The sequence below is a fragment of the Stomoxys calcitrans genome, chromosome 2 (assembly GCF_963082655.1).
Source record: "Stomoxys calcitrans chromosome 2, idStoCalc2.1, whole genome shotgun sequence".
NCBI lineage: Eukaryota > Metazoa > Arthropoda > Insecta > Diptera > Muscidae > Stomoxys > Stomoxys calcitrans.
This window is the reverse complement of record NC_081553.1, coordinates 220,473,343-220,498,463: the sequence shown is the minus strand read 5'-3', so window position 1 is coordinate 220,498,463 and position 25,121 is coordinate 220,473,343. Positions and strand designations below refer to the sequence as shown.

Sequence of the window (25,121 nt, the reverse complement as noted above, 5' to 3'; positions counted from 1 at the left end):
CGGTATGAAATGTGCATGATTTAGGAGATCTAAAAAACTATGCTTTATGTATTATGCCATTGTGTACAGTTAATGCGGTATGAATCGTTTAATTTTAAAATATCAAAATTTTGACTTGGTTTTTTTTCAATGTTTGATAACTTGTTGAATAACTTCTGAGCTAAAAATTTCAAGTTTCACACAAACTGTGACAATATGAAATATTTTATCAATTTGTACCGCTAAAATCAACCAATAAAAAGTTTTAAACTTTTTTTTTTGCTGTTTGGCCCACTGTGCGATATTAGCATAGTTAAACGAATCAAAACGCAACGTTTTCGTTGGCTAGGTCATATGGTCAAAATGAATGAAGAAGCTTCAGCGAAAAAGTTTTTGAAGGCGATCACTGTGGTACACGGAAACCAGGACGACCAAAAGACCGATAGAAAGATCAAGTGGTTAAAGACATTTCCAAACTTGGAGTCAGAGATTTTAGAGTGAGCGCAAAAGATTGAAGTGCTTGAAACGCCATAGCAAAAATTGCAAATTTTGCCCATGAACATTCCTCTAAGAAACAGGGCAAACTTCTCACAAATCTGTATTCTAAGATCGACTAATGGGCCAAATGTTCTGTCATAGCCAAATAAAGCTAAAGAGTCAGTAATTCATCCTTCTCCCAACCATTGATGTACACAATTTAGTTTTTGGGTTAGCCTAGCATCTATTGACTGACTTTTGTTGAAAGTCAGATTTATTCTGACTGGCGAACTTGCAAACCCCGAGCCATTTTTAATTACGAATAGTGCCATGTTCCTTGTTTGCGACTTAAAACATCTAATCAAATACCCAGAAAACCCAGAAGTTAGTATTTCCTCGCTACCAAGTGATTAAAAGAACCTTAAAATGTTTTTATTTTTCTACATAGCTTAGTGTGGATGAGGGAAAACGTAGCATATAGGTTAACTGATTAGTCAATATCTCTAGCCGCTTGTTTTAGAATACTGATGAGAATATATATTACTTGTTAAATTCTGCCAATATTTATGAGGATTTCAGCCTTGTAAAGCCTTCCTAACATGTGGTTTCGCTCTGCAGGTTGCCGCTAGGACTCTACTATAGATGAAGATCTCCTTAATCGAAGTCTTCCTGCTCCTAAATGGAATGTTCGTGGGCAAATTTGCCCTTTTTTAGCTTAGTGGGTTAAAATTAGGAACAACATTTTTTCAAGTTACCCCTTAGATCAGGTGCACTGAAATGTTGAAATACATATTTAAAAAAAAAAATATATATATATATTTTCCAAAAAAAGTCTCATGACCTTATCGTCATTGTGCATTTAGTTTAAAAGAAATGGAAAAAAATCGAATGTAAAATTTTTATACAATTTTTTATAAAAAATTGTAAATCAATTTAAAACAGACATTTAAGAGTTAATAAAATTTCGATGTTCTTTGAAAGTCAAAATTCTATAACTATTTTAGCTGGACAAAGAAATCCACCAAAGTTTTTTTTTTTATTTTGCAAACATTCATTTAAAAAAGTTTAGTTCAATTTGACCCTTGAAAATTGTTGGCGTTGTGAAAATTCTGGCTTAGCGAAGTTAGCTGTAATAGTGATCAGTGGAACAGCGGTCGAGTAATAATTCACAATATAAACATTGTTGATAATTCACAATAGAAACATTCAAGCCGGGCCCAATCTTGGGAATTAGGCCACATATGTGCACATGAGTACTTTACATACCAAATTTCTGCTAAATTAGAAAAAAAATGAAACTTCTAGGGGCCGTAGAAGGCTAATCGGGATATCGGTTTGTATGAAAGCTATATCAGAACATAAACGGATTTCGACCTTATTTGACATAGTTGTTGGAATTCATAACAAAACACACCGTGCAAATTTTCAGCCAAATCGAATAACATTTTCGGCTCTCAGAGGCTCAAGATGTCTAATCGGGAGATCGGTTTATATGGGAGCTATATCCGACAACAAAAGTCAAAATAAAACACCACGACCGAAGTTTCAGCCAAGTCGGATAAAAATTGCGTCTTCCGAAGGCTCAAGATGTCAAATCGGGAGACCGGTTTATAGAGGTGCTATATCAGGTTATACAACGATTTGGAGTTTGCATGACATTAGTGTTAGGAATCGTAACAGTACTCTCCGTGAAAAATAGCAGCTTAATCGGAAAATAATTGCGGCTTCTAGGGGTTCATGAAGTCAAATCGAAGGACCCCTTTACATGGAAGGTATATCCAAATCTCAATCGATATAGACTATTTGCAATCTACAATGACTTATATCAATAAAAGGCCGCTGTGCACAATTTAAAGCGGATATCTTTATTTGTTCGACCGCTATCTTGATTTCCACAGATGGACGGACGGACAAACATGGCTAGATCGACTTGGAATTTCAAGACGATCAAGAATACATGCTTTATGAGTTCGTAGATCAATATTTCAAGATGTTACAATGACTAGATTAGTATATCCTCAATCCCATGTTGGGATGAGTAAAAAATTCGAAAATATATACACCAATAATTAGTGTTTCTTTAGAGCAGCTTTGCTGTTGTTTGGCCGCATAGGCCTGTAGTGCGTATGAGCTATTTATTTCACTTTGGGCTTTATCTTAACATCACTCATACGACAGATGGGTCATATACAAATCATTCTGTTTGGCATTTGTACGGCGGAGTGCATTATAAAAAAGGCTAAACAATTAAAAAAATAATATCGATATTGCGGATACATACCTTGACTTTGATTAAATCTCAACTGGTGATTGATTCAATATTTTCCTACTTTGTATCTTTCACACATATGTAGATAGATTTTTCATAAAGTTACCTTATGCAATTTTTTTATACGATAATTTTACCAGGTGGAGCATAAGTCAAACGTAAAAATAATCAATACATTCCTTAAATAAGTATGATGATCTTTTAAGTTTAATTAAAAATTATCTAGATTCAAAAAGTATTGAATCAAATGAAATTTCAAATCTATAAAAAATAAAAAAGGTATATTTTAAGATGAAAAATGGATTCAATAGTTTTTTTTTCATTTATAATGCCAGAAGTAATTTAAAAAATAATTTTTAATTCCTGACTATAAATATCAATCCCTCTCCACAAAATGATTGTGAATTTCCTTTTTTTTTTGTGGAAAATGGTATTGAGTTTTCGATTAAAATTCGCTTAGCCATAGATTAATTTTTTTTTATTTATCTAGTCTTTAAGAATTTTTGGTCATTTATCTCATGCTAATCTCTTTTCTCCTCCATGAGTTACAACTTTGGGTAGATTTAGAGTTTTTTTTACATGGTACTGACCTACACTTGGCGACAACAGTGCTCAGATGATGGGCGCTTATTACCATACATAGAAAGCTTTTCCATACCCTTGACAGGGGAGGGGTAGTGTGAATTTGTTGGGTGCTGTGTTTACTGTGGCATTAAAAACGTTTACTGCCACCCTTTTTTGCTTTCCGGCTGCTGCTGCTGCGGCTGCTGTTGGTGGCATTTCTGTGTATGTATGCATGTGTCTTTAAAAAACATTTTTTTTGTTGGCCCGGTTAATCTTCCTATACCCATGTGTCGTCGTATACCTTCGTTTCAAGGATTCGGCTGATGTTTAGGATGTCTGTTCCAAATGTGTCCGAGGCAAAGACAAAATCGGCAAAGAGGGGGCAATGGCAGCCAGCCATCGAGCCAGCCAGCCAACAAAAGACAGGCCGTTAGGCAGTCCCACAAAACTCGGCGTCAGCTGGGTAACATGAGCCTCAAACAATAAGCCACTTTCAGTTGGTAAATGGTAAAGCTACAGTGCGTAACTTACAGGCGGCAAAAGTAGGAAGCCGCTCTCACGCACCATTAGCCAAATATAAAAAAAAGTTTAAAATTTCTTAATTTTCCAAACTGAAGGGTGTTGTGATATATAGGCTTAGAACTAAAATAAATTCCTCAAAAGATGTGTAAATATTTTTATTAAGAAATTCCAAAGTGTTTAATTTGTTTTTAATAAACTTCCTTAATTTTTGGTTCTCTTTTTTCTATTTTTAGTTTCAGCGGCCAATAACACTATGCAGTATGGTCAGAATATATCCATACCATATTCTCAACCGCAAACCGATTTGAATTTTTTAAATGCAGCGGCCTCAGTGGATCATAAAGGGAAAATACATCCAAAAATCGAAAGGGATCGTGAAGAAGGTAAGTCAAGCAATGTGAAAATGCCGATTACTTAATTCAGTGTTAAATGGTCATTGAGTTAAAGACATTTCCCACATGACCTACCCCAGTTGTCCCTCATTTACGCACCCACTCAATGGCTGTCTTCACCTCTCTCCCTCCCAATTGTCTGAAAACTGTTGGCAGACCTGCCTAACAACAATCTGCACCCATAGACATACCAACCAAGCACCCCCTCCTATTTTACAATATTACAAACTGACAAATGGTAATCATTTTGACAATAATTATAATAATCATTATTCCCCCGTTTTGGTAGTTGTTGTTGTTGTACCTCTATATACCTCTAAATGAAGCATACATACAAAGGTACGTATATAAAAGAGTTTCAAGGACGTGTATATGTATACATGCCCGAAATTTCTAAGTTACTTTTGCATACTCACACACATGCACATGGACACAGATAAATGTGTTGCAGGCAGGCAGATTATGGCAGTTACTTTTCTCTGCTCCCCTATGTGGTTGTTGTTGCTGGTGCTTGGGTCTCCTGGTGCTGTGAACAAAATGAATGGTTGTTGTGGTTACCCGGGTATTTTTAAATCTGCTCAAAATATAAATTGAAATTTTAATATTTTTTTGTTACTTACGTTCAAAGAATATGTCAAGTATGGTTGAAATGTGTATTAGCTTTGACACCAGTAATTGTGAACTAAAACAGCATTGCATTTAATGAATGTGATAATTTTGTCTGATCAACTGTCATTCACAATAGTGGTTAATATAGTGATTTGCTTGTATAATTGACTGGGTTAAACTTTGCAACATCCTGTAGCACTAGCCATGCGTAATTTTTTAATTTTTACTGTTGTTTTTTTATTTATATTGTATTGTGAACTAAAACAGTATTGCATTGAATGTGTGTGATAATTACCTCTGATAACGTGTCATTCACAATAGTATTTTCTATGGCGATTTGATAGTGTACTCGATTGATAAGACATACGCAATGCTCTAGAATACCAAACGAATGCAATCTATAGTGTAGGGTATATACGATGCGGCCAGGGAGAACTTTGCACAAATATAAACACTTTGTTTTTCTAATGTAAATTGTGATCTTAAACAACATTCAATGTGTGTGATTATATCATCTGGTATACTGTTATTCACAATAGTCGTTACTATGGTGATTGGATAGTGTAGTCGATAGTGATGATTATACTGCTGTTTAAGTATTTTACTTAAAATACGTGAAGAACTCTGTATGCAAAACAAAGTGTCAAACCAAAAAATATTTTTTTGACCAGGCGGTCGTTTAGAAAGATTTTAGTAACTTCTCAGTGTAAGAAATAGAAAATTGTGTGAAATTGTCATCTATTTATTTCAATTAAATTTACATATCCATTCGTTGGTAGTACCTCAACTTCAACGATATTTATCTTAATTTTTAAGAAAAGTCGACTGAAGTCATACTTCTATTGTGAATGAAAGAGTAAAATTTAAAGCTGTTTTTAGTCACTTCATAGGCAAGTATTAATAATTTTTATTAAACTTCTATGCCGCCTGTGTATTGCAAGTTTAATTAAACTCTTGCAATGTTTTAAAAGTTGCATTCAATGTGTGTGATAATTTCATTTGTCCCATACGGCTTTTTTAACCAGCGCAAAAATATGACAGATGTGAAAAGATGCAATTTAATTTTTGCTTGTTGTCACTTGTGCTTGACAGTCTGTTTTAAACATTTTTTTCGGTTCGATTGTCTTAGGCTGTTTTGCTGCAACAAAATATTTTTTCAGTAACATCAACTTTAGATTTCTAGTTGAATCCAATAATGGTATCTCCTTTGTAGGAAGTTCCAGGTTATACAATATGAAGCTATGTTGGCATACTGCTATCAGTCATACTATTGTAATACCACAAGCACGTATCCCTTAAGGCTCTATCGCACTATATGTTTTTGTTTTGCTTTTTCTTTCGTTAAAGTTGCACACAAAGAGTGATACGAATGAAACCAACATAAGACAATCACATTTCAAAATAGTACATGTTATTTTTTCGTTTAGAGCGAGGCTCTATTTTTTCTGACCAAAAAAATAAAGAAATCATTGGTTTTTGCTGTCAGTCTGATAAAAGCAACGCCAAATTAAGTTGTTTTCACAACTTTATGATTAGGCCAGTTTTCTTATAACTGTAACAAGTTTAACGCACTAAAATATGAGCTGTTGTTTAACACACATGATGGAATACCCCTCTCCAGTTTCCCCTTGCCTTTGTTTTTTCAATCAATTTCTCAGCTTGTAACTCCCATGGCCTAGTCCTTTTGAGCCTTTTTAAGTTAGCCAGAAGTCCTATTAAATTGAATGCATAAGTTGAAATTCCATCGAAACATCAAAACAAATATTCAGTATTTGTGATCTCTTATCCAAAAAATATGCCGCCAATATTTGTGAGTATTTCTCCTATACAAAACTTTTCCTTAACGGATAACTTCGTCAGTCTGTATTGCCACTTTTTAGGGATTTCTCCCCAAGTCGGAGACTTATTTCCCAAAATGGGGACCACATTTTTAAAATAGGTACTTGAGGATTTGATGGAGATTCGGTGCCAAAATTGATGATTTTTTGGGTAGGATCTATGGTTTAAATTGTCGTATTTTGTCTTTACCATTTTTTTATAGTAATTTTTGATAAAAATGCATATAACATAAATCGGTACAATTTACACCAAGTTATACTTGCTGTATTTTATTTTAGTACAATATTTTTTTCGGTTATTATTATCTGTTATCGCATGATATCGATAACTAGCCCGACTGATCCATTTTGCAATTGCAATTTTGCTCAAGAACATTCCACTAAGGAACGGGGGCAATCTTCTCGCATATCAATGAGTGCAGTCCGATTCAAGTTTAAGCTCAATGATAAGGGGCCTCCTTTTTATAGCCGAGTCCGAACGGCTTGTCGCAGTGCGTCACTTTTTTGGAGAGAAGTTTTACATGGCATAGTATCTCACAAATGTTGCCAGCAATAGAAGGGGAAAACCACCGCTGAAAATTTTTTCGGATGTTCTCGCCAGGATTCAAACCCAGGCGTTCAGCGTAATAGGCTGACATGCTAACCTCTGCGCAATGATGGCCTCCCTTAGGCAAAATGTGGTTGCGATTAATGCATTGAGCAGGCCCTGGATAACTTTTTTGCATTAAAATTAAATGATGGTTATGTTAGCCAATAGATGTTGTTGCTGTAACAGTGTGTTGTACACTGTACCTGTGCTCTTTTATAGAACAGAAGCATGGTTAATTGCGAAAAGCAGATGAGACAGTGCTTAGTGATTTTAAGAGGAAAATCTTCCGTCAATGCCTAGACCAATCTATGTTTTTGATGTCCCATGAACTAGGTGTTATATGAGCTAACATATACACAGATTTTTACATAGTTAAGCGTATCAAAACATAACTTCTACATAGACTAGGTCATGTCGTAAGTTGAAGGATACAACTCTGGAAACATTGGAATCGATAATCTTGGATGGTTTACGCCATTGAGAAAATCAAGTACTTCGATGGAAAGGTCAGGTGAATAAATACATTTCGAAACTTGGTTTTAAAAATTGAAGAAGAAAACAAAAGACCGAAGCGATAGGCAGTGGCAGTGGCTATTTAACACTTTGAGGGCAAAGAATTAACCGTTCGATAAAGTTTTGATTTTTTTTTTTTGCATATTTGTTCTTAGAATAGTCCTTCATCCTTTCTTCACTTAGTAAATGATCACCAAAATGACAATACATTGAACGTCAAAATGAAGTGTAGAAAAGCATTTGATTAAAAAAAGTGTTCTTTCATCTTTAAATTTACTAGTTATACAAAACACGGAAATAATTTAATTTCTTTCTGAAACAACGTCTTATGAATTGGTGAAAGTAAGTTTGAGGTATTTGGTCTGTAAAGGGTGGCTTTTTGTACACTTTATGTTGGCGCTCACTGTAAGCTTGCTCATTTAACAAAATTCGTTTAAATCCGGTAGACATGAGTTATCTGGAGGCAATTTCGGTGCTATACCTATTTATAGAACTATGTCGGCCTGGTTTGGCTATTGGAGACAATAAATGTGCGATGCTAAACTTCAGGCAAATTGGATAAATTATAGGCCTCATAGGCGCTCAAGAAGATTTCGTTTTTTTTTCGGTGATATATTTCGAAATAAACCAATTTGTAATCTCCAATAACCTAAATGAAAACAAGTAAAAGAGTGCTAAGTTTGGCCGGGCCGAATCTTGGGAACCCACCACCATGGATTCTGCTAAAAATTTATGCAAAATAAATTTTGTTGTAAGGCATAACTTAATCTTCATACCAAACTTCTGTCAAACCGAACAAGGATGATCAAGAGACCGGTTTACATGGGAGCTATATTAGGTTATAGACTGATATGGAACGGCACATTTGTTGGAAGTCATAACAGAAAACCACATTCAAAATTTCAGCCAAATCGGACAAAAATTACGGCTTGTAAAGGCCGTGCTTGGCACAGTTGTTGAAAGTCATAACAGAGAACTACGTATAAAATTTCAGCCAAATCGGTCAAAAATTAAGACTTCAAGGGACTCAAGAAGTCAAATCGGGAGATCGGTTTATATGGGAGATATATCAGGTTGAAGACCGATTTAAACCGTACTTGGCACTGTTGGAAGTCATAACAGAACACTATCAAATCGGACAAAAATTGCGGCTTCCGGGGGCTCAAAAAGTCAAATCGGCCAACGCCCTACATCGATATTAAGTTCCTGTGCAAAATTTCCAGAGGATAGCTCTACGCGTTCGACCGCTATCGTGATTTCGACAGACGGACGGACATGGCTGGTTCGACTCAGAATGTCGAAACGATCAAGAACATATTTACTTTATGGGGTCCTAGATCAAAATTTCGAGGTGTTACAAACGAAATGACTAGATTAGTACACCCTCATCCTATGGTGGTGAGTATAAAAAGTATCTGTGCTAAATTTAAGTCGGACACCTTTTTCGCTCATACGCTATCATGATTTCAAAGGTTGGAAAAAGAATGGAAAAACAATCAAGAATATTTGTATATCAAGTAGGGTCGAAAATCGATTTTTTTTAGGCGAGACGAATAAAAATGTCCTCACCATCATATGGCAGTGATTAAAAAATGATTTTTCGCCTTAAACTTTGACCATGGGTAAGTCAACAATATTGAAAATGGCGACTGGATCGGCAGATACTGGCTTAGATCTATTTCGCTGCACATTTGCCGTGCTTTCTTTTTGTACTGTATAGACAAGCCGTGAAGGCCAGAAATAAAACGCAAAAAAGTTTCCAGCGCAAGTCTTGTTTGGCATAAAGTGGTAACGCCATTGGCCAACCTATCAAAACAATACGAGGAAAAAATGGAAATATTTGTAAAATTTATAGCTAAAATTTACAAAACATGAAGACAAATAAAATTTATTAAGATTTGTGCATGCAATTGTATAAATAATTGGCTTTAATTTTATTTTATCATTCACAATAGAGGTATTTCTGCAAGTGGCCACACTTATTTGTAAAAAATATATCATGGCAATCCTGACAACAGATGTTCCACATAAGCTTGCAATCAAGGTGTATTTAATAAGGTGGCCGCATCAGCATAGCTGATGGAACCTAATATGTCAATTCATTTTTGAATACGCCTTATTGAAATATAAACTTCAAAATTATTCTCTAAATAGATTTTTGTGTTTGCTGCTATTATGGTTCTTAAACTTAGGTTATATAATGGTACGTGTCTAACAACCTTAATCGCTTTGTCGCCCCCAAATAAATTCAAAAAGCGCAGAGACAAAATTTACTGTAGTACAGTGCCAGAGATTAGAATGTAGAAGATAAGGAGCCAACATGCATAACAATAATGGAAGTCAAACGGGATGCAAAATTTTCCTCCTATCTGCCATTTCTAGCTCCTATTGCTGTCACGAATGGCAAAAGGACTATGTGCCTGGAAATAATTTGGACAGGAAAAAAGGTCTTCATTTAGCCATATTTCTGCAGCTACCCCCGCAATTTCAGGCCAGTGACATATCAGTTCCCAAAAAAGATGCTTTGTTGTAGCAATTCGCCGATGCGGCCACCTTATAAATACGCCTTTCTTGCAATGGTAATTTATCTAGAACTTTGTTGTCCTGAATAGATGTAATTTTCATACAAATTTCATTTCATTGTTTCGACAGCTCTATGCTATTGCATAATACAAAGCAAGATGGCATCTAACCATTCATAATCCTTTGCAAAAATAGCTCTCAAAATCCGAAATTTAACGCTAATACTGCTTTGAAGAGTTTCCGTTGCGGTTATATTAGCTACAGAAATTATAACTATTCCAATAGGAAACTAAACCCCTAGACATTCTAATTTAGTGAATTTTATTGCTTTGTCTATAAGTTATTGCTTTTTTGCTGTTTTTATGAATTAAAAAATTATTAATCACCTTAAAGTAATGAATATATTAGAAAAAGCCAAAAGCAGATTTTTCCTCTTTTATTTACCTTTGATGACATCCCATATGTTCCATCAGTGTAGCAAGTGTAAATAGAGGATGCATTGACACCAATGATAATAAAAGTTTAGCTCCGTAGTCTACCACTCCTATGGGTGACCACCATAAATGACCTATTACGGATGCTGACTGAGGAGGGATTTGAACCGGTCTGCTACGCAGACGATGTTATAATACTTCTAAGGGTTAAGGATCCGAACGAGCTATGCAGAAGGGCCGAAAGGGTCTTGCATATGGCATATGTCTGGGCTAGACCCAAGGTCTCAATGTTAAGCCAGAGAACACTGAAATATGCCTGTTCACAAGGAAGACGAAGTTGGTTCAATTAAACGCACCACGTTTCCTCAATAAGACGATTTCGATATCTGACAAGGTCAAATACATAGATCTGATCTTGGACAGGAAACTGAATTGGAAGTGTTGGGCACTATGTAGGATAGTCCACTGGCTGGCGAGGATAGTCCACTGGTTCTACAGGAGCGCGATTAGACCAACACTTACTTACGCCTCAATAGTTGGTGGACTGCTATGCAGATAAAGTGCAACATAAGGACTATACAACAGGTTCCGAGAACATGTTGTCTTGGCATAGGCGGAGCGATGAGGACCACGCCCATTAGGGCACTGGAGACTATTCTAGATATCCGACCCATTGACATACAGATTAAGTGTGAGGCAGCCACTGTGGCTATGAGACTTAAGGCAATGGATTGAGGATGTGAGCAGCTCATACCATCGCGGTATAATCGAGGCGACGATAGGAAACCTGGAAGGAAGGGAAGAGGTTTCCGATCGGATATGAACCTTGAAGTCGAGTGCGAGGCACTGCTGCCATCGGCACAGTCTTGGATTGACGGAACCGTAGTATTGCCATCTGGAAGATCATGTTACACGGATGGATCAAAGCAAGGGGACAGAGTGGGCCTAGGGGTCTGCATTGAGAACCCAGGGACTGAGATCTGTTTTAGACTGCCTGGCCATAATACGGTCCTGCAGGCGGGGATCCGGACGTTCACGATATACGTGAAGTGGTGTGGTGCTAACGCGAGGACGTCGTGTGTGAACATCTTTACCGACAGTGAAATTGCCATAAGGGCAATAACAACCAGGACGGTAAGGTCACGAACAGTCATGCAGTGTAAGAAGAGAATTAACGCCTTCTCTGACGAAGGCAAAATCCGCTTCATTTGGGTGCCGGGTCATAACGGAGTGAGGGGAAATGAAAGGACAGACGATTTGACGGTGAAGGCCAGAGGACTGCCGTCAATAAACTTGGCATTTCGGTTCGACGCAGTCCGAGTAAAAGGCGCGGGCGATGAATGCGCACAACCATGTGGAACAGCGAAACGGTCGGTAGGACGGAGAAAATCCTATGGGGGGATCCAGATGGTGAGAAGAAGAGACTATTACTGAAGGAGGTCAGTATAGCTAACCTAACCTAGTCTATCAAATATCAATAAACTTGGTTAACCCCAAGCCTTTCGGGTCGACGCAGTCCGAGTTAAGGGAGTGGATGACGAGTGCGCATGCAACATTGTGGAACAGCGAAACGGTCGGTAGGACGGCGAAAATCCTATGGGGGGATCCATATCGTGAGAAGAAGAGGCTATTATTGAAAGAAAGTAAGAAGGAGGTCAGTATAGCTATTGATATCATAATGGGACACATGGGACTACGAGCTCACTTATGTAAAATCAGATCAGCTAATGATAGCAAGGGTAGCGCAAGCAGGGAAGATGATGAGTTGTTGGAGCATTTCCTTTGCCATTGCCCTGCTTTCGCGTCTAACAGATACCAGCACTTAGGTGGGAATACTACACCAGACAAGAACCAAATAAGGGGAGTGGCATGGAAAACAATTAAAAATTTTGTAAGTAGCACAGAAATCCTAACTTAGATTTTCTTTTTTGAGGTTACTTTTTTTTGTATTTAGAGCGCACAACAAGCCGATTACTAGCTTAGGTGTATGTCCATAATGGCATGGGTCGGATTAATATCTGCACCTTCTTTTCAACCTAACCTTTCCCTAGGTTAGTGGCAGTCTGCCATCAGACTCACTTAGACGTTTTCATCCATTGTGATACCACAGGAAAAGAAGAAGGAAGATGCCTTCTAGTTCCTACCGTAGAACCATCCATATTGCTTTAAAAAGCCCAATAACTTGCCAATGTTCACATCCGCTAAATCAGACAGGTTCTCAAAGAAATGAGAACCTAAAGTGGAACCCTTTTGGCTGCTACGTGGAACACACACACAGAAGGTGTTCTATAGTCTCCTCTTCTCGATGTCCTCACAGCTTCTGCAAAGCCGTTGCTGGCAACCTTCAATCTGTCAGCATGTTTTCCAATTAGACAGCGACTTGTCATGACGAACACAATGACTGAGACGTCTGTTCTAGCCAGTGAGAGCAAAGCGGTAGACCTCTTCAAGTCAAGATTAGGCTACATAGTTTTGGAATGCTTACAGACCCCTCTTTGTGTACATCTATCATTCGATGCCCTTCGGGCCTGGTCCTGAAAACTTAGCTTACATGTCGCTAGAGGCATACCTACAGATTCCAGTATCCCCTTAGTTCCTAGTCACGCAAGCTCGTCTGCTTTAGAATTCCCTGGGATATCTCTGTTGCCCGGCATCCGGAACAAATGAATTTTGAATTGTTCAGCCATCTCGTTGTGAGATCTGCGACAGTCGAGGGCGATGTTTGTGTTCAGAAATACATTCTCTAGGGATTTAATGGCTGCCTGGCTGTCTGAGAAAATATTTATGCCAATCGTTGTAATGACATTATATCTTAGCCATTCCACCACTTCCTTAATACACACTGCAGTGGTCGGGTAACCTTTTCGATATGACCAGTTCTAGATCTTTAGATCTAACCCTAACGCTAGTCTTTCAAAACTTCGAAATAGGAACATTTTTAATTAATGAAAAAAATAGTAAACATTTTTGTTTTCGACATCTTACCAAAACGAAACGGTAAATAATATATTTTTTTATTTTTTATCATTGGTTCTCTATCGATTAAATGCAAAATTTTCGAAATCCATTGATAAATGTGTATTTTAGAGCAAAAATACAAAACGGGACATATATGTCCCATTCGTCCTTAAAGGGTTAAAACATCAGAAAATCAATTTTTGTTTTTGTACACCGAAAGCTAGTACTTGAAATTTGGCTGTTTGCTTTCAGTTATGGGAATCATTTATGATTGGGTAAGTTTTTCAATTTGATTTTAGAAATCTCTTTTCTGTGAATCTGTAACTTTTCTGAATTTTACTTTGAATCCTATTCCTTGATTCTATGTATTAGCAATATCTATGTTCGGCTGACAAAGTACATAGGAAATCCCATACCAACTCGTTGCATGTGGATGCTTAACTAATAACCATTTTCTTAGCTTTTTAGCATTTTTTATGCCCTCCACCATAGGATGGAGGTATACTAATTTCGTCATTTTATTGGGTTGCCCAAAAAGTAATTGCGGATTTTTCATATAGTCGGCGTTGACAAATTTTTTCACAGCTTGTGACTCTTTAATTGCATTCTTTTTTCTGTCAGTTATCAGCTGTTACTTTTAGCTTGCTTTAGAAAAAAAGTGTGAAAAAAGTATATTTGATTAAAGTTCATTTTAAGTTTTATTAAAAATGCATTTATTTTCTTTTAAAAAATCCGCAATTACTTTTTGGGCAACCCAATATTTGTACCACCTCGAAATGTGTGTCTAAGACCCCATAAAGTATATATATTCTTGATCGTCATGACATTTTAAGTCGATCTAGCTATGTCCGTCTGTCTGTCCTTCCGTCCGTCTGTCTGTCGAAAGCACGCTAACTTTCGAAGGAGTAAAGCTAGGCGCTTGAAATTTTCCACAAATACTTTTTATTAGTGTAGGTCGGTGGGGTTTGTAAATGGGCCAAACCTCTAGAGGGCGCAATTCTCGCCCGATTTGACTGAAATTTTGCTCGTGCTGTTTTGGTATCACTTTCAGCTGTGCTAAGTATGGTTCAAATCGGTTCATAACCTGTATATCTGCCATATAAACCAATCTTGGTTCTTGACGTCTTAACCTTTAGAGGGCGTAATTCTTATTCGATTTGTCTGCAATTTTGCACGTGGTGTTTTCTTCTTCTCTTCCAACCACTGTGTAAAGTACGGTTAAAATCGGTTAACAACCTGTTATAGCTGTCATATAAACCGATCTTGGATCTTGACTTCTTGAGTCGCTAGAGGGCGCAAATTTCATCCGATTTTGGCTGAAATTTTGCATGAGGTGTTTTGTTATGACTTCCAACAACTGCGCTTAGTTTGGCGCAAATCGATACATAACCTGATATCGCTGCCATATTAACCGATCTTGGATCTTGACTTCTTGAGCCGCTAGAGGGCGCAATTATTATCCAGTTTGGTTTATGTTTTGTACAACGGCTTCTCCCATGGCCTTCAATATACATGTGAATTATGGTCTGAATCGATCTATAGCTTGAAACAGCTCCCATATAAACCAATCTTCCGATTTTGCTTCTTGAGACCCTACTAGGTGCAATTCTTATCCGAATGACCTGCAATATAACACAATGACTTCTACAATGTTTACCAATCAATTCATTTATGGTCCGAATCGGACTACAACTTGATATAGCTGCAATAGCATAACAGTTCTTATTCATTATTCTTTGTTTGTCTTTAAAGAGATAACGCGCAAAGAACTTGATAAATGCGAACCATGGTGTAGGGTATATAAGATTCGGCCCGGCCGAACTTAGCACGCTCTTACTTGTTTTTTTTTTAAGTCCTCTCATAATAAGTCTCCCCCCCCCCATGGGATCTAAAAATTTGCAATCATATTAGTGTGGGCGAGTGGCTCGCTTGGATGGGGTCTAATGATTTGTTGTAGTTTGTTTTTGATTTATGTCAATTGTTATCTCTATTGTCGCTTAACTAGAAGTTGCTATGCTTGCTAACATCCTTCCTTTCTGGCATTTTCCTAGTTTCCTTCCTTCCGTCCTCACTCGCTTGCTTGGGTGATTGTTCTGAGCTGAGTTATTATTAAAGTATTTTTAATCATTTATAGTTGGCTCGACGTTCATTGAATTTTTCCCTATTGGCTGTTCTTTCTAGTTGCCTTTGTTCTTCTTCTTGTTGTTTTTATTGTTGTTCTAGAAACTGTCCTATGCCTAGGTCTTTAATGATGTATGTACATACATACAAAATATACTGGCTCTATATATATATATATATATATTTATTTGTATGTGTTGTATGTATATTTCACTAATATATAAAAAACAATTTCGGTGTATATAGAATATAAATGGCCTTGAGTTAGTAAATATATGATATACCATATTACATATATAAAGAGGGGTACATAAGTTTGTATGTATATATACGATTTGGGCCTACATTCACACACACACATTTACATACAAAATTATTATAAAAGTACAACAATGAAATGTTGCGAGGCGAGGCGAGCAAAAGGAGCAGAAAAAATAAAGCGAGCCCAAGAATGCCTAAAAATGTTATAGCCTGGGATTTATAGGAAGTAAATTACTTTTTGGTGTTTTTCTGTTTGCTGTTGCCATAGAAGAAAGTCGGTACAATGAATGTGTGTTTGTATGGATGTTCTACTTAGTCGCATACCATCATTATCATCATCAACATCTTTCAACATTGGGGTAGGTTTTCTTGGAATTCAATATTTTTCATGTTCCACTTCTGCTGTTATAAATGGTTGGTTGCCTTGGTGTTGTTGTTGTTGTCCTTCCTTTCTTTTTGGTACATTTCTTTATGTAATGATTTATATTTCCAAGGATTTTGCTTTTTTAAAGTTGCTTCCATGTTCCTTAATATACCTACAGTTACTAAGTGCCTTTTTGGGTTATTAAGCAAATAAATTTTAAATTCCTACAAAAACAAGAAAAAAAAAACTTGAGAATTTTTTAAAGAACTTTGTTTTCTAATGTGCCTAAGGGAGTGGTGTGTATGTGTGTGTGTGTTTTATTGCAAAAGTAGGACATACATATAATTTGTGGACTTTTGTCTTGGTCAAAAGGAAATGACTTTAATTTCCTCGAGTTAAAGTCTTTTTCTGGTATGCGTTACATGATTTTAGTGTCAAGCCATAAAACCATATGGAGATGTATCAAATCCACTCGTTATTTGTCGTATCGTCTCGTTTTAATGCTGAAGGTCAGGGTTTCAATAGCGACACTTAGGCTCACGTATCTTCGTAACATGGAGAAATCGTATTTTATAACACTGAAGACAAAAAATAGGTACTGTTTTTTAAAAATATTTTTAGAACTAATTTAAACTGAATATATATTGGGTTGCCCAAAAAGTAATTGCGGATTTTTTAAAAGAAAGTAAATGCATTTTTAATAAAACTTAGAATGAACTTTAATCAAATATACTTTTTTTACACTTTTTTTCTAAAGCAAGCTAAAAGTAACAGCTGATAACTGACAGAAGAAAGAATGCAATTACAGAATCACAAGCTGTGAAAAAATTTGTCAACGCCGACTATATGAAAAATCCGCAATTACTTTTTGGGCAACCCAATAGTTTTAATTGAAGTTTTAATAATTATTATAGCTTAGGTTGAAAAGAGGGTGCAGATATTAATCCGCCCCATGCCAATATGGACATACACCTAAGCTATTTATCGGCTTGTTGTACGCTCTAAATACCTCTAAATTTAACTTCTAAAAAGAAAATCTGAGTTAGTAATTCCTTGCTACTTACAAAATCCTTAATTGTTTTCAATACCACTCCCCTAAGTTGGTTCATGTCTGGTACTGTGTCTCCAACTAAGTGCCGGTATCTGTTAAACGCGAAAGCCGGGCAATGACAAAGGAACTGCTCTAACGTCTCATCATCATCCTACACATGCTAACACTTGCCGTACCGATTTTACATAAGTGAGCTCGTAGTCCTATGCGCCCCGTTATGATAACAATAGCTATACTGACCTCCTTCTTGCTTCCTTTCAGTAAAAGTCTCGTCTTCTCACGATCTGGATCCCCCCATAGGACTTTCTCCGTCCTACCGACCGTTTCGCTGTTCCACAATGTTGCATGTGCATTCGTCGCCCACACCCTTAACTCGGACTGCGTCGACCCGAAAGGCTTCGGGTTAACCAAGTTTATTGACGGCAGTCCTCTGGCCTTCACCGCCAAATCGTCTGCCCTTTAATTTCTCCGTTATGGCCCGGCACCCAAACGATGCGGATTTTGCCTTCCTCAGAGAAGGCGTTAATCTCCTTCTTACACTGCAAGACTGTTCGTGAACTTACCGTGACCTTGTCCTTATGGCAATTTTACTGTCGGTAAACATGTTCACACTCGACGTCCTCGCATTAGCACCACACCACTTCACGCATTCCGTGATTGCCCCGATCTCCGCCTGCAGGACCGTATTATGGTCAGGCAGTTTATAAAAGATATCAGTCCCTGGGTTCTTAATGTAAACCCCCAGGCCCACTCTGTCCTCTAGCTTTGGTCCATCCGTGTAACATAATCTTCCAGATGGCAATACTAGGGTTCCGTCAATCCAAGACTGTGCCGATGGCACCAGTGCCTTGCACTCGACTTCAAGGTTTATATCCGATCGGAAACCTCTTCCCTTCCTTCCAGGTTTCCTATCGTCGCCTCGATTATAACGCGATGGTATGAGCTGCTCCCATCGCCTTAAGTCTCATAGCCGTAGTGGCTGCCTCACACTTAATCTGTATGTCAATGGGTCGGATATCTAGAATAGTTTCCATTGCCCTAGTAGGCGTGGTCCTCATCGCTCAGCCTACGCCAAGACAACATGTTCTCTGCACCTGTTTTCTCCATAGCAGTCCACCAAACTACTGAGGCGTAAGCAAATATTGCTTTAATCACGCTCCTATAGAGCCAGTGGACTATCCTCCAATTAAGGCCCCCTATCGAGCCTACGGCCCGTCTACATAGTGCCCAACATCTGTGAGCCTTTTCAGTACGCTCCTGAATGTGACACTACCAATTCAGTTTCCTGTCCAAGTTCAGACCTAAGTATTTGACCTCGTCAGATATCGAAATCATCTTATTGAGGAAACGTGGTGCGTTAAATTGGCCCACCTTCGTCTTCCTCGTGAACAGGCATATTTCACTATTATTAACATTGAGACCTCTCGGTCTGGCCTAGTCATATGCCGTTCGGCCCTTCAGTAGAGCTCGTTCGGATCCTTACACCTTAGTAGTATTATAACGTACTTATTTCATTTAAATTGTTGATGTTTTAAATTAAAATAAGAAGATATTCAGACTATGAAAAGAACTATTTTTTCGACTCCTCTTTGCTTTGTTCGTTTTTTTTGGGTTGAGTTGCTGTTATAAGTTACAGAATTAGAGTTTGCAGTAACCATTTTCTGATTCGAATTAGTGATCCAGGTACAAGTTTCATTTGTTGTCCGATTGTCACAACATTTTCCACATGTACATAGATAAATTATATATGGATAAATAATTTCAAATTTGCACATGGGATGGTTGGTGGCGCTTGTGAATATAGATAAATGAGAATTATCAAAGAACATGCCGAAAGCAGAATTCGGCTCTCTCGTTTGCATTTGCTAAATATGCATTATTTTCTTTCCCGTAAAGGAAGGTATCGGCAGGGTTAGTGTCCAATATGTATATCTTTCTTTTCGTTATTTCTTTAATTTTTGCTGTAAATTTCTTTTTAATTTTTTTTTTGCAGAGCTGCTTGCTTTGAAGAAAAATAAAATAATTACCGATACCTATAAGCTTGACATTTCGGGAGCACAAAAATCTCTCTGTTATTTCAATCCTCTTTGCAGGTATTGCCATGCTATCTTTTTTCGCAACTTAGTGTGGGCAACATATGCATCTATTGTGAATGGCATATATTCAATTACATGTAGACATTTTTATACATGTTATTGAATTGCAATGCCGCACATGTTTTGCAAGTTTTTTTGGTACTTATGTAGTACATCTGTCCCTAGGATTGCCATATAATTTTTTACAATCAGTTGTATCCAACTGAAGATATATATTTTTTGTGAATGACACAGTGCATAGGCCGAATTACCACATACATGAACGATTGAACTTACATGTTCGAAATCTTTTTCGTTTCTGATTGAACAACATCGAAAAATTTCAATTATGCTTTATGTAATTTCTTTATTAAACGAGAAAATTTAAAAAGAGAAATTTCAAAATAAAGCTGATCTGCTATATATGCAGAATTTCATAAAATGTTTGCTTGAGAAACAGCACCCATATATATACATATGTATATTTCGTCTGATATAACAGCTTCTACTGGTGGTATCTGAGGACTAGTGAAGGCTGTCCAATTTGATGTCAAGTATTTATGTTCGATATAACAGCTTCTGCTAGTGGTATCTCAGTACTAGTTAAATCTGTCGAATTTGACATCAAGTATTTTTTCTGAATTGCTATACCATCGAAATACGAGGACGTTTCCAAAAAAACCCACCTTTCAGAGAAAACACAATATATTTGGGAACATTTTTTTTAAATCTCAACATAGGGTGAGTTCTAAGCAGTTCGAACTTTACTGAGATCGATTACTTTTTACTTTACTTTCACTGAGATCGATTACTTTTGAGTGCTCCAGAAAAAAAAACTAACTTCTCGTGGGAGTATGGAACTCGATTTGTGGGATTCCTGTTTCTTCAAATTGTTGCCAGGCTTCAGAAGCGAAATTACTCGAGAAATTTTTAGCATCAAAACAGGATCTTACACCTTGGTTCTGCAAATACAAAGCAAATTTGCCCATTTGTTCGGTTACAGCTCGCTTAATACAGATAGATGGTGGTTTCGGCTCCAACAATGGAACAGAATCAATAACCGGGGTTTTCAGGGCAACAACAGATCAGTAACATGCGTTGCAGGCTGAATTTCGAGATGTACTTCCCCCAAGTTGAAAAAAGTAATATGAACAAACATGTAACACTAAGGGCGGCAGCACCTGGCCAATAAGACTTTTCGACCGCAATTTTTACTGCCTTTTGTGTGAGATTTTTACTGGAAATATGTGTATATTCGATACAGATGACTACTGTATCATATATGCCACTATTCACTCGATCGCTTTAAAAAATATGGGATTTGTTCCCTTGGTGCAAGATTTGGAATGATATCGTGTCTTATTGTGAATTATTTGTATATTGTGAATTATTGGATAGTTTACCCATATTCCAGTGTTTACAGCTGACTCGAACTACAAAGTGCAGCAATGACAGCCTTGTACGTACCGGATTGACCCGATGGATTCCTTCATCGGCAAAGGCTGCCGCCTCAGTGTACAACACACTGCAACAATAACAACAAAGTGCAAAACGTCGCAATATGAATCACGAATATGAATATTTTGTAAAAATCTTTTTTTATAATACAATTTTGTATAAATTTAGTATAAATCAAAAATGTTGCCATATTTATATTTTCGTTTTATGAAAAATGAATTGGGCTGACAAATTGTTAGAAATTGTTTTTTTTTTATACGACCCAAACCTAATTTAAAACTGATTTTTTTTTGCTTATTTTATTTTTCTAACTTTAAATATCTTCTCTTCTACTTCTTCATTCCAGTACTCAATCAACAAATTTTACAAAATGTTAATCAATCATGGCAAACATTGGCCAACACAGCCAATACCGTTGACTACTCTTCACATTTGCTCTCCGCTACACTGCCAATTTCCATACAGCACTTCCTTAAGTATTCCGAAACAATAAAAAAGGAATCCTCAGGTATTGTGGGCTCACAAATCAACTCAGGGAATTTGAATTTGGGCAATTTGGACTCTTCGTCGGGTTTTAATATTAAAAATGATGTTCTCAAGAACGGCACCAATTTGGCCAGTTTGGCCCTGGGTGGTGTGGCATTAACACCGAGCAATGCCAATGCTGTGAATGGTAACCATCATGCCCACAATGGAAATGGCACCACCAGTCTCGTAAACATGGACCATGGTGCCGGTGGTCATATACCCAATTTGAATGATGTGAACAATGGACAAATGGTTACCAACAATGCGATGGGCACAAATGGTGTCAATGGCACGGCAACTGCAAATGGAGTGGCCAATGGTACGACTGTTGTAACAAGTACTGCACCGCCGGTCACAAATGGTACGACAACCACCAATGCTGATGGTACCACAACTACAACTACCACCACCACAACCAAGGCCAAAAAGGGCAAGAAGAAGAAGCCCCCAAAGGAGAAGAAGCCCCGACCAAAACCCGGCGAGATACGTGAAACCAAAGCGTTGGATGGTTCAACACTTTACTGTTGTCCCGAATGTCAAATGGCCTATCCGGATCGCAGCTTAATCGAACAACATGTTATATCACATGCCGTTGAACGGCGTTTTGTATGCGACATTTGTAATGCAGCTCTTAAGCGTAAGGATCATTTGACTCGTCACAAGTTATCGCATATACCCGATAGGCCACATGTGTGCAATGTAAGTAGAGGATCGTTTGGAATTGTCCTCTATTAACACCTTGCTTCTTTAATTGTTGTTTTTTAGATTTGTATGAAGTCCTTTAAGCGCAAGGAGCAGTTAACCCTTCATATTGTTATACACTCGGGTGAGAAGAAACATGTCTGCATTGAGTGTGGCAAAGGTAAGTTAATGGAATATGAATAATTTTTATTTTGTTTTGGAAGAAGGTAAAACGTTTGTTTGTAAATTGCTGCAGACAATAAAAAAGTTCGATCTCTTGATCTACAATGTAGACACCGAAATTAAAAGACATCCGTTGGAGCTGTTCAGTACCATTATGTTGCACCAAACTACCGATATATGCATTATAATCGGACTTGGTTAGGTTAAGTTCAAAAGACGGTGCGGATATTAATTCGCCCCATGGCACTGTGGACATGCAACAAAAACCCTAAAAAAAAACTCAAGAATTCGGTGCTTCTAACAAAATCCCTAAAATTTCTTCATTCCACGCCACAAAGTCGGCTCAAATTTGATGTTGTGTCCCCACCTAAGTGCCGATGTCTGTTTAGCCGCGAAAGCCGGGCAGGAAATGCTCCAGCGTTTGATCACTTGCCGCACCTACTTCGCATAGGTGCGCTCGTAGTTTTATGTGTCCCGTTATGATACCAAAAGTTGCGTGGTCCTCATCGCGCCGTCTATGCCAAGACATGTTCTCTGAACGTGTTGTATTATCCCTAGGTTGCACTTTTTTCCACCGCTACTGAGACGTAAGTAAGTATTTCGAGCATTTCGAGCCTACGGCCCGTCTACATAGTGCCCAACCTCTGCGAGCCTTCTCGATACGCTTCTGAATGCGACATTTCCAGTTCTGTTCCCTGTCCAAGATCACTTCTAAATATTAAACCTTGTCGGATATTGAAATTGTTCTCTCGAGGAAAGGTGGTACGTCAAATTGACCCACCTTCGTTTTAACAGGCAGATTTTAGTCTTCTCTGGGTTACAATTCAAACCCCCAAGTCTAGCCCAGTTGTATGCCATCTACAAGACTCTTAAGGCCTTTCTGCATAGCATATTCGGAGTAATCAGGCTAACTACTGTATTAAAGCAATATTGTTTTTGCAACATTGAACTTCTATCGTTATTGTGAATGACTACAGCTGAACAGCTGTGAGAGATTTATCGGTAATGCACGCCATTATCAAAGTTAATACCGTAAAACGAACAAAATAATAAATAATTATCCAGAAAGGAGTCTCTTATCATGATAATCTGCGCAACTATCTCGGTATACACTACATGCTCTTAGTTAGAAAGAATGTGAAGATTATTTAAGATATACTTTTCTTGCCACTTTAGGAGTGTATACTGCGCTGATATGGAGTGCACAATTGTTCGCCTCTATTTGCAGTAATCCCGAAAAGGCTCCATCAGGTCCTAGTGACTCGCTGTCCAGGTTTTTTAACTTACAAAATATACACCTCTGGCGAAATTTTCGTTAACATATGAAATGCATTGACATATCCTAAGAGAAATTTTCGTTACCGAACACTACGGTTGCAGGTAAGCAGCTCAAATAAAATTTTCTTTGCGTAACAGGGTGACATAATTAAATTGTAAGTTTTGATAGACCCATGCAATATGAATTAAGTTATTTGCAAATTAAAACGATTAATTTTAGTTTAGGTTTTAACCAAAAATGATTAAAATTCGGCAATTAGACAATTATTTTTCAGTCGCGACATAAATGTCTTGGCTGCAAACCAGCTGTAAGCTGGCTATGCACCACTAGTAAAATGTTCGTATACTACAAGATGGCGACAAACATCGATCCATTATTTTCTACGATTTTAATCATTTTTGGCTAATGAAGTACATTTTAGCGAAAATTATTTGCATGGAGCTATAAAATCATGCATTCTCATTCTCCAATGCTATTATGCCACCCTGTTACGCAAAGAAAATTTTTGGTGACGCTATCCGAACCGGAAATTTCGTTTAGTATATTTCAATACATATCTGATAGCAACAAAAATTTGAGGTGCTTACCAGCCTTTAAGTCTCCGTAAATAGCTCCAACTTCGGCCCCCCGAGTAAAAAAAAAAATTATATGGTCAGATAAAATTATATCTACTGTTAGATATAAATGGACAAATTTTATCTAATTAGATAAAATTTATCCCGAATTTTCAACTTTTTACTGGGGTATTTCTTTTTTGTTTATATAACAATTTTTCATGCAATTGCTTTTTGTTTTTTTTTTTCATAATTTTATCTTAACCCAATTTTATTCGTTTTTCTCTCTCCTAATCTCCTTTCGTTACAGGTTTCTATCGCAAAGATCATTTACGCAAGCATACACGTTCTCACATTGCACGCCGCGTCAAATCGGAGGTTTCGGCACAAAACGTTAGCACTACTGGCACCAATGGTAATAGCAGCAGCAACAATAATAACAACAACAACAGTAATCAGAATAATTCGCTACACGGTTCCTGAGGTTCGTACAAGGACTTTTGGTAAATTGTTATAAAATTTCTACCACAAAATGTGAGACTCTTTTTTTGAATATGGGAAGTCAAAATAGAAACAACAACAACGTCGTTATTGAAATACTATTCACCTTATTGACGATATGTATACGAGAATAAATAATAATATTATTTTTTCTCAAAAAAAAAATTGGTAAAACAACAGCCCTGACGAGAGTGACAAGGCTCTCAAGGGATTCGAATAGTATTTAGCAGACTTCTTGTATGCATGTAGGGTTAACATATGTATTTACAGATGTTGGACCCTTCAACGAAAGATGAGTTTCACATTTCAGAAATATTATAAAACTTTACCGAATGTCCTGCTAAGCGATCATATTTTGAAAAAAAAAAATTAAAAAATTTAAAATTTGTTTTGAAATA

The 25,121-nt window shown here is 37.2% G+C and overlaps 1 protein-coding gene across 5 annotated transcripts in view; it reads left to right on the top strand.

The window, feature by feature from the left end:
* The window catches only part of LOC106096383 (zinc finger and SCAN domain-containing protein 22), a 69,257-nt gene that overhangs the window by 43,808 nt on the left and 328 nt on the right, over positions 1-25,121 (top strand). For 2 of the 5 annotated variants that reach the window (XM_013264105.2, XM_013264103.2), the window contains 4 exons: positions 4,045-4,194; positions 21,344-22,224; positions 22,291-22,387; positions 24,533-25,084. In XM_013264105.2, the coding sequence (XP_013119559.1) occupies positions 4,045-4,194; positions 21,344-22,224; positions 22,291-22,387; positions 24,533-24,705 (1,301 nt within the window). In that variant the 3' untranslated portion in view covers positions 24,706-25,084. Of the gene's footprint in view, positions 1-3,868; positions 3,957-4,044; positions 4,195-21,343; positions 22,225-22,290; positions 22,388-24,532; positions 25,085-25,121 lie in introns of those variants that run through there. The other 3 variants (XM_013264106.2, XM_059362600.1, XM_013264104.2) reach the window with 3 other exon arrangements.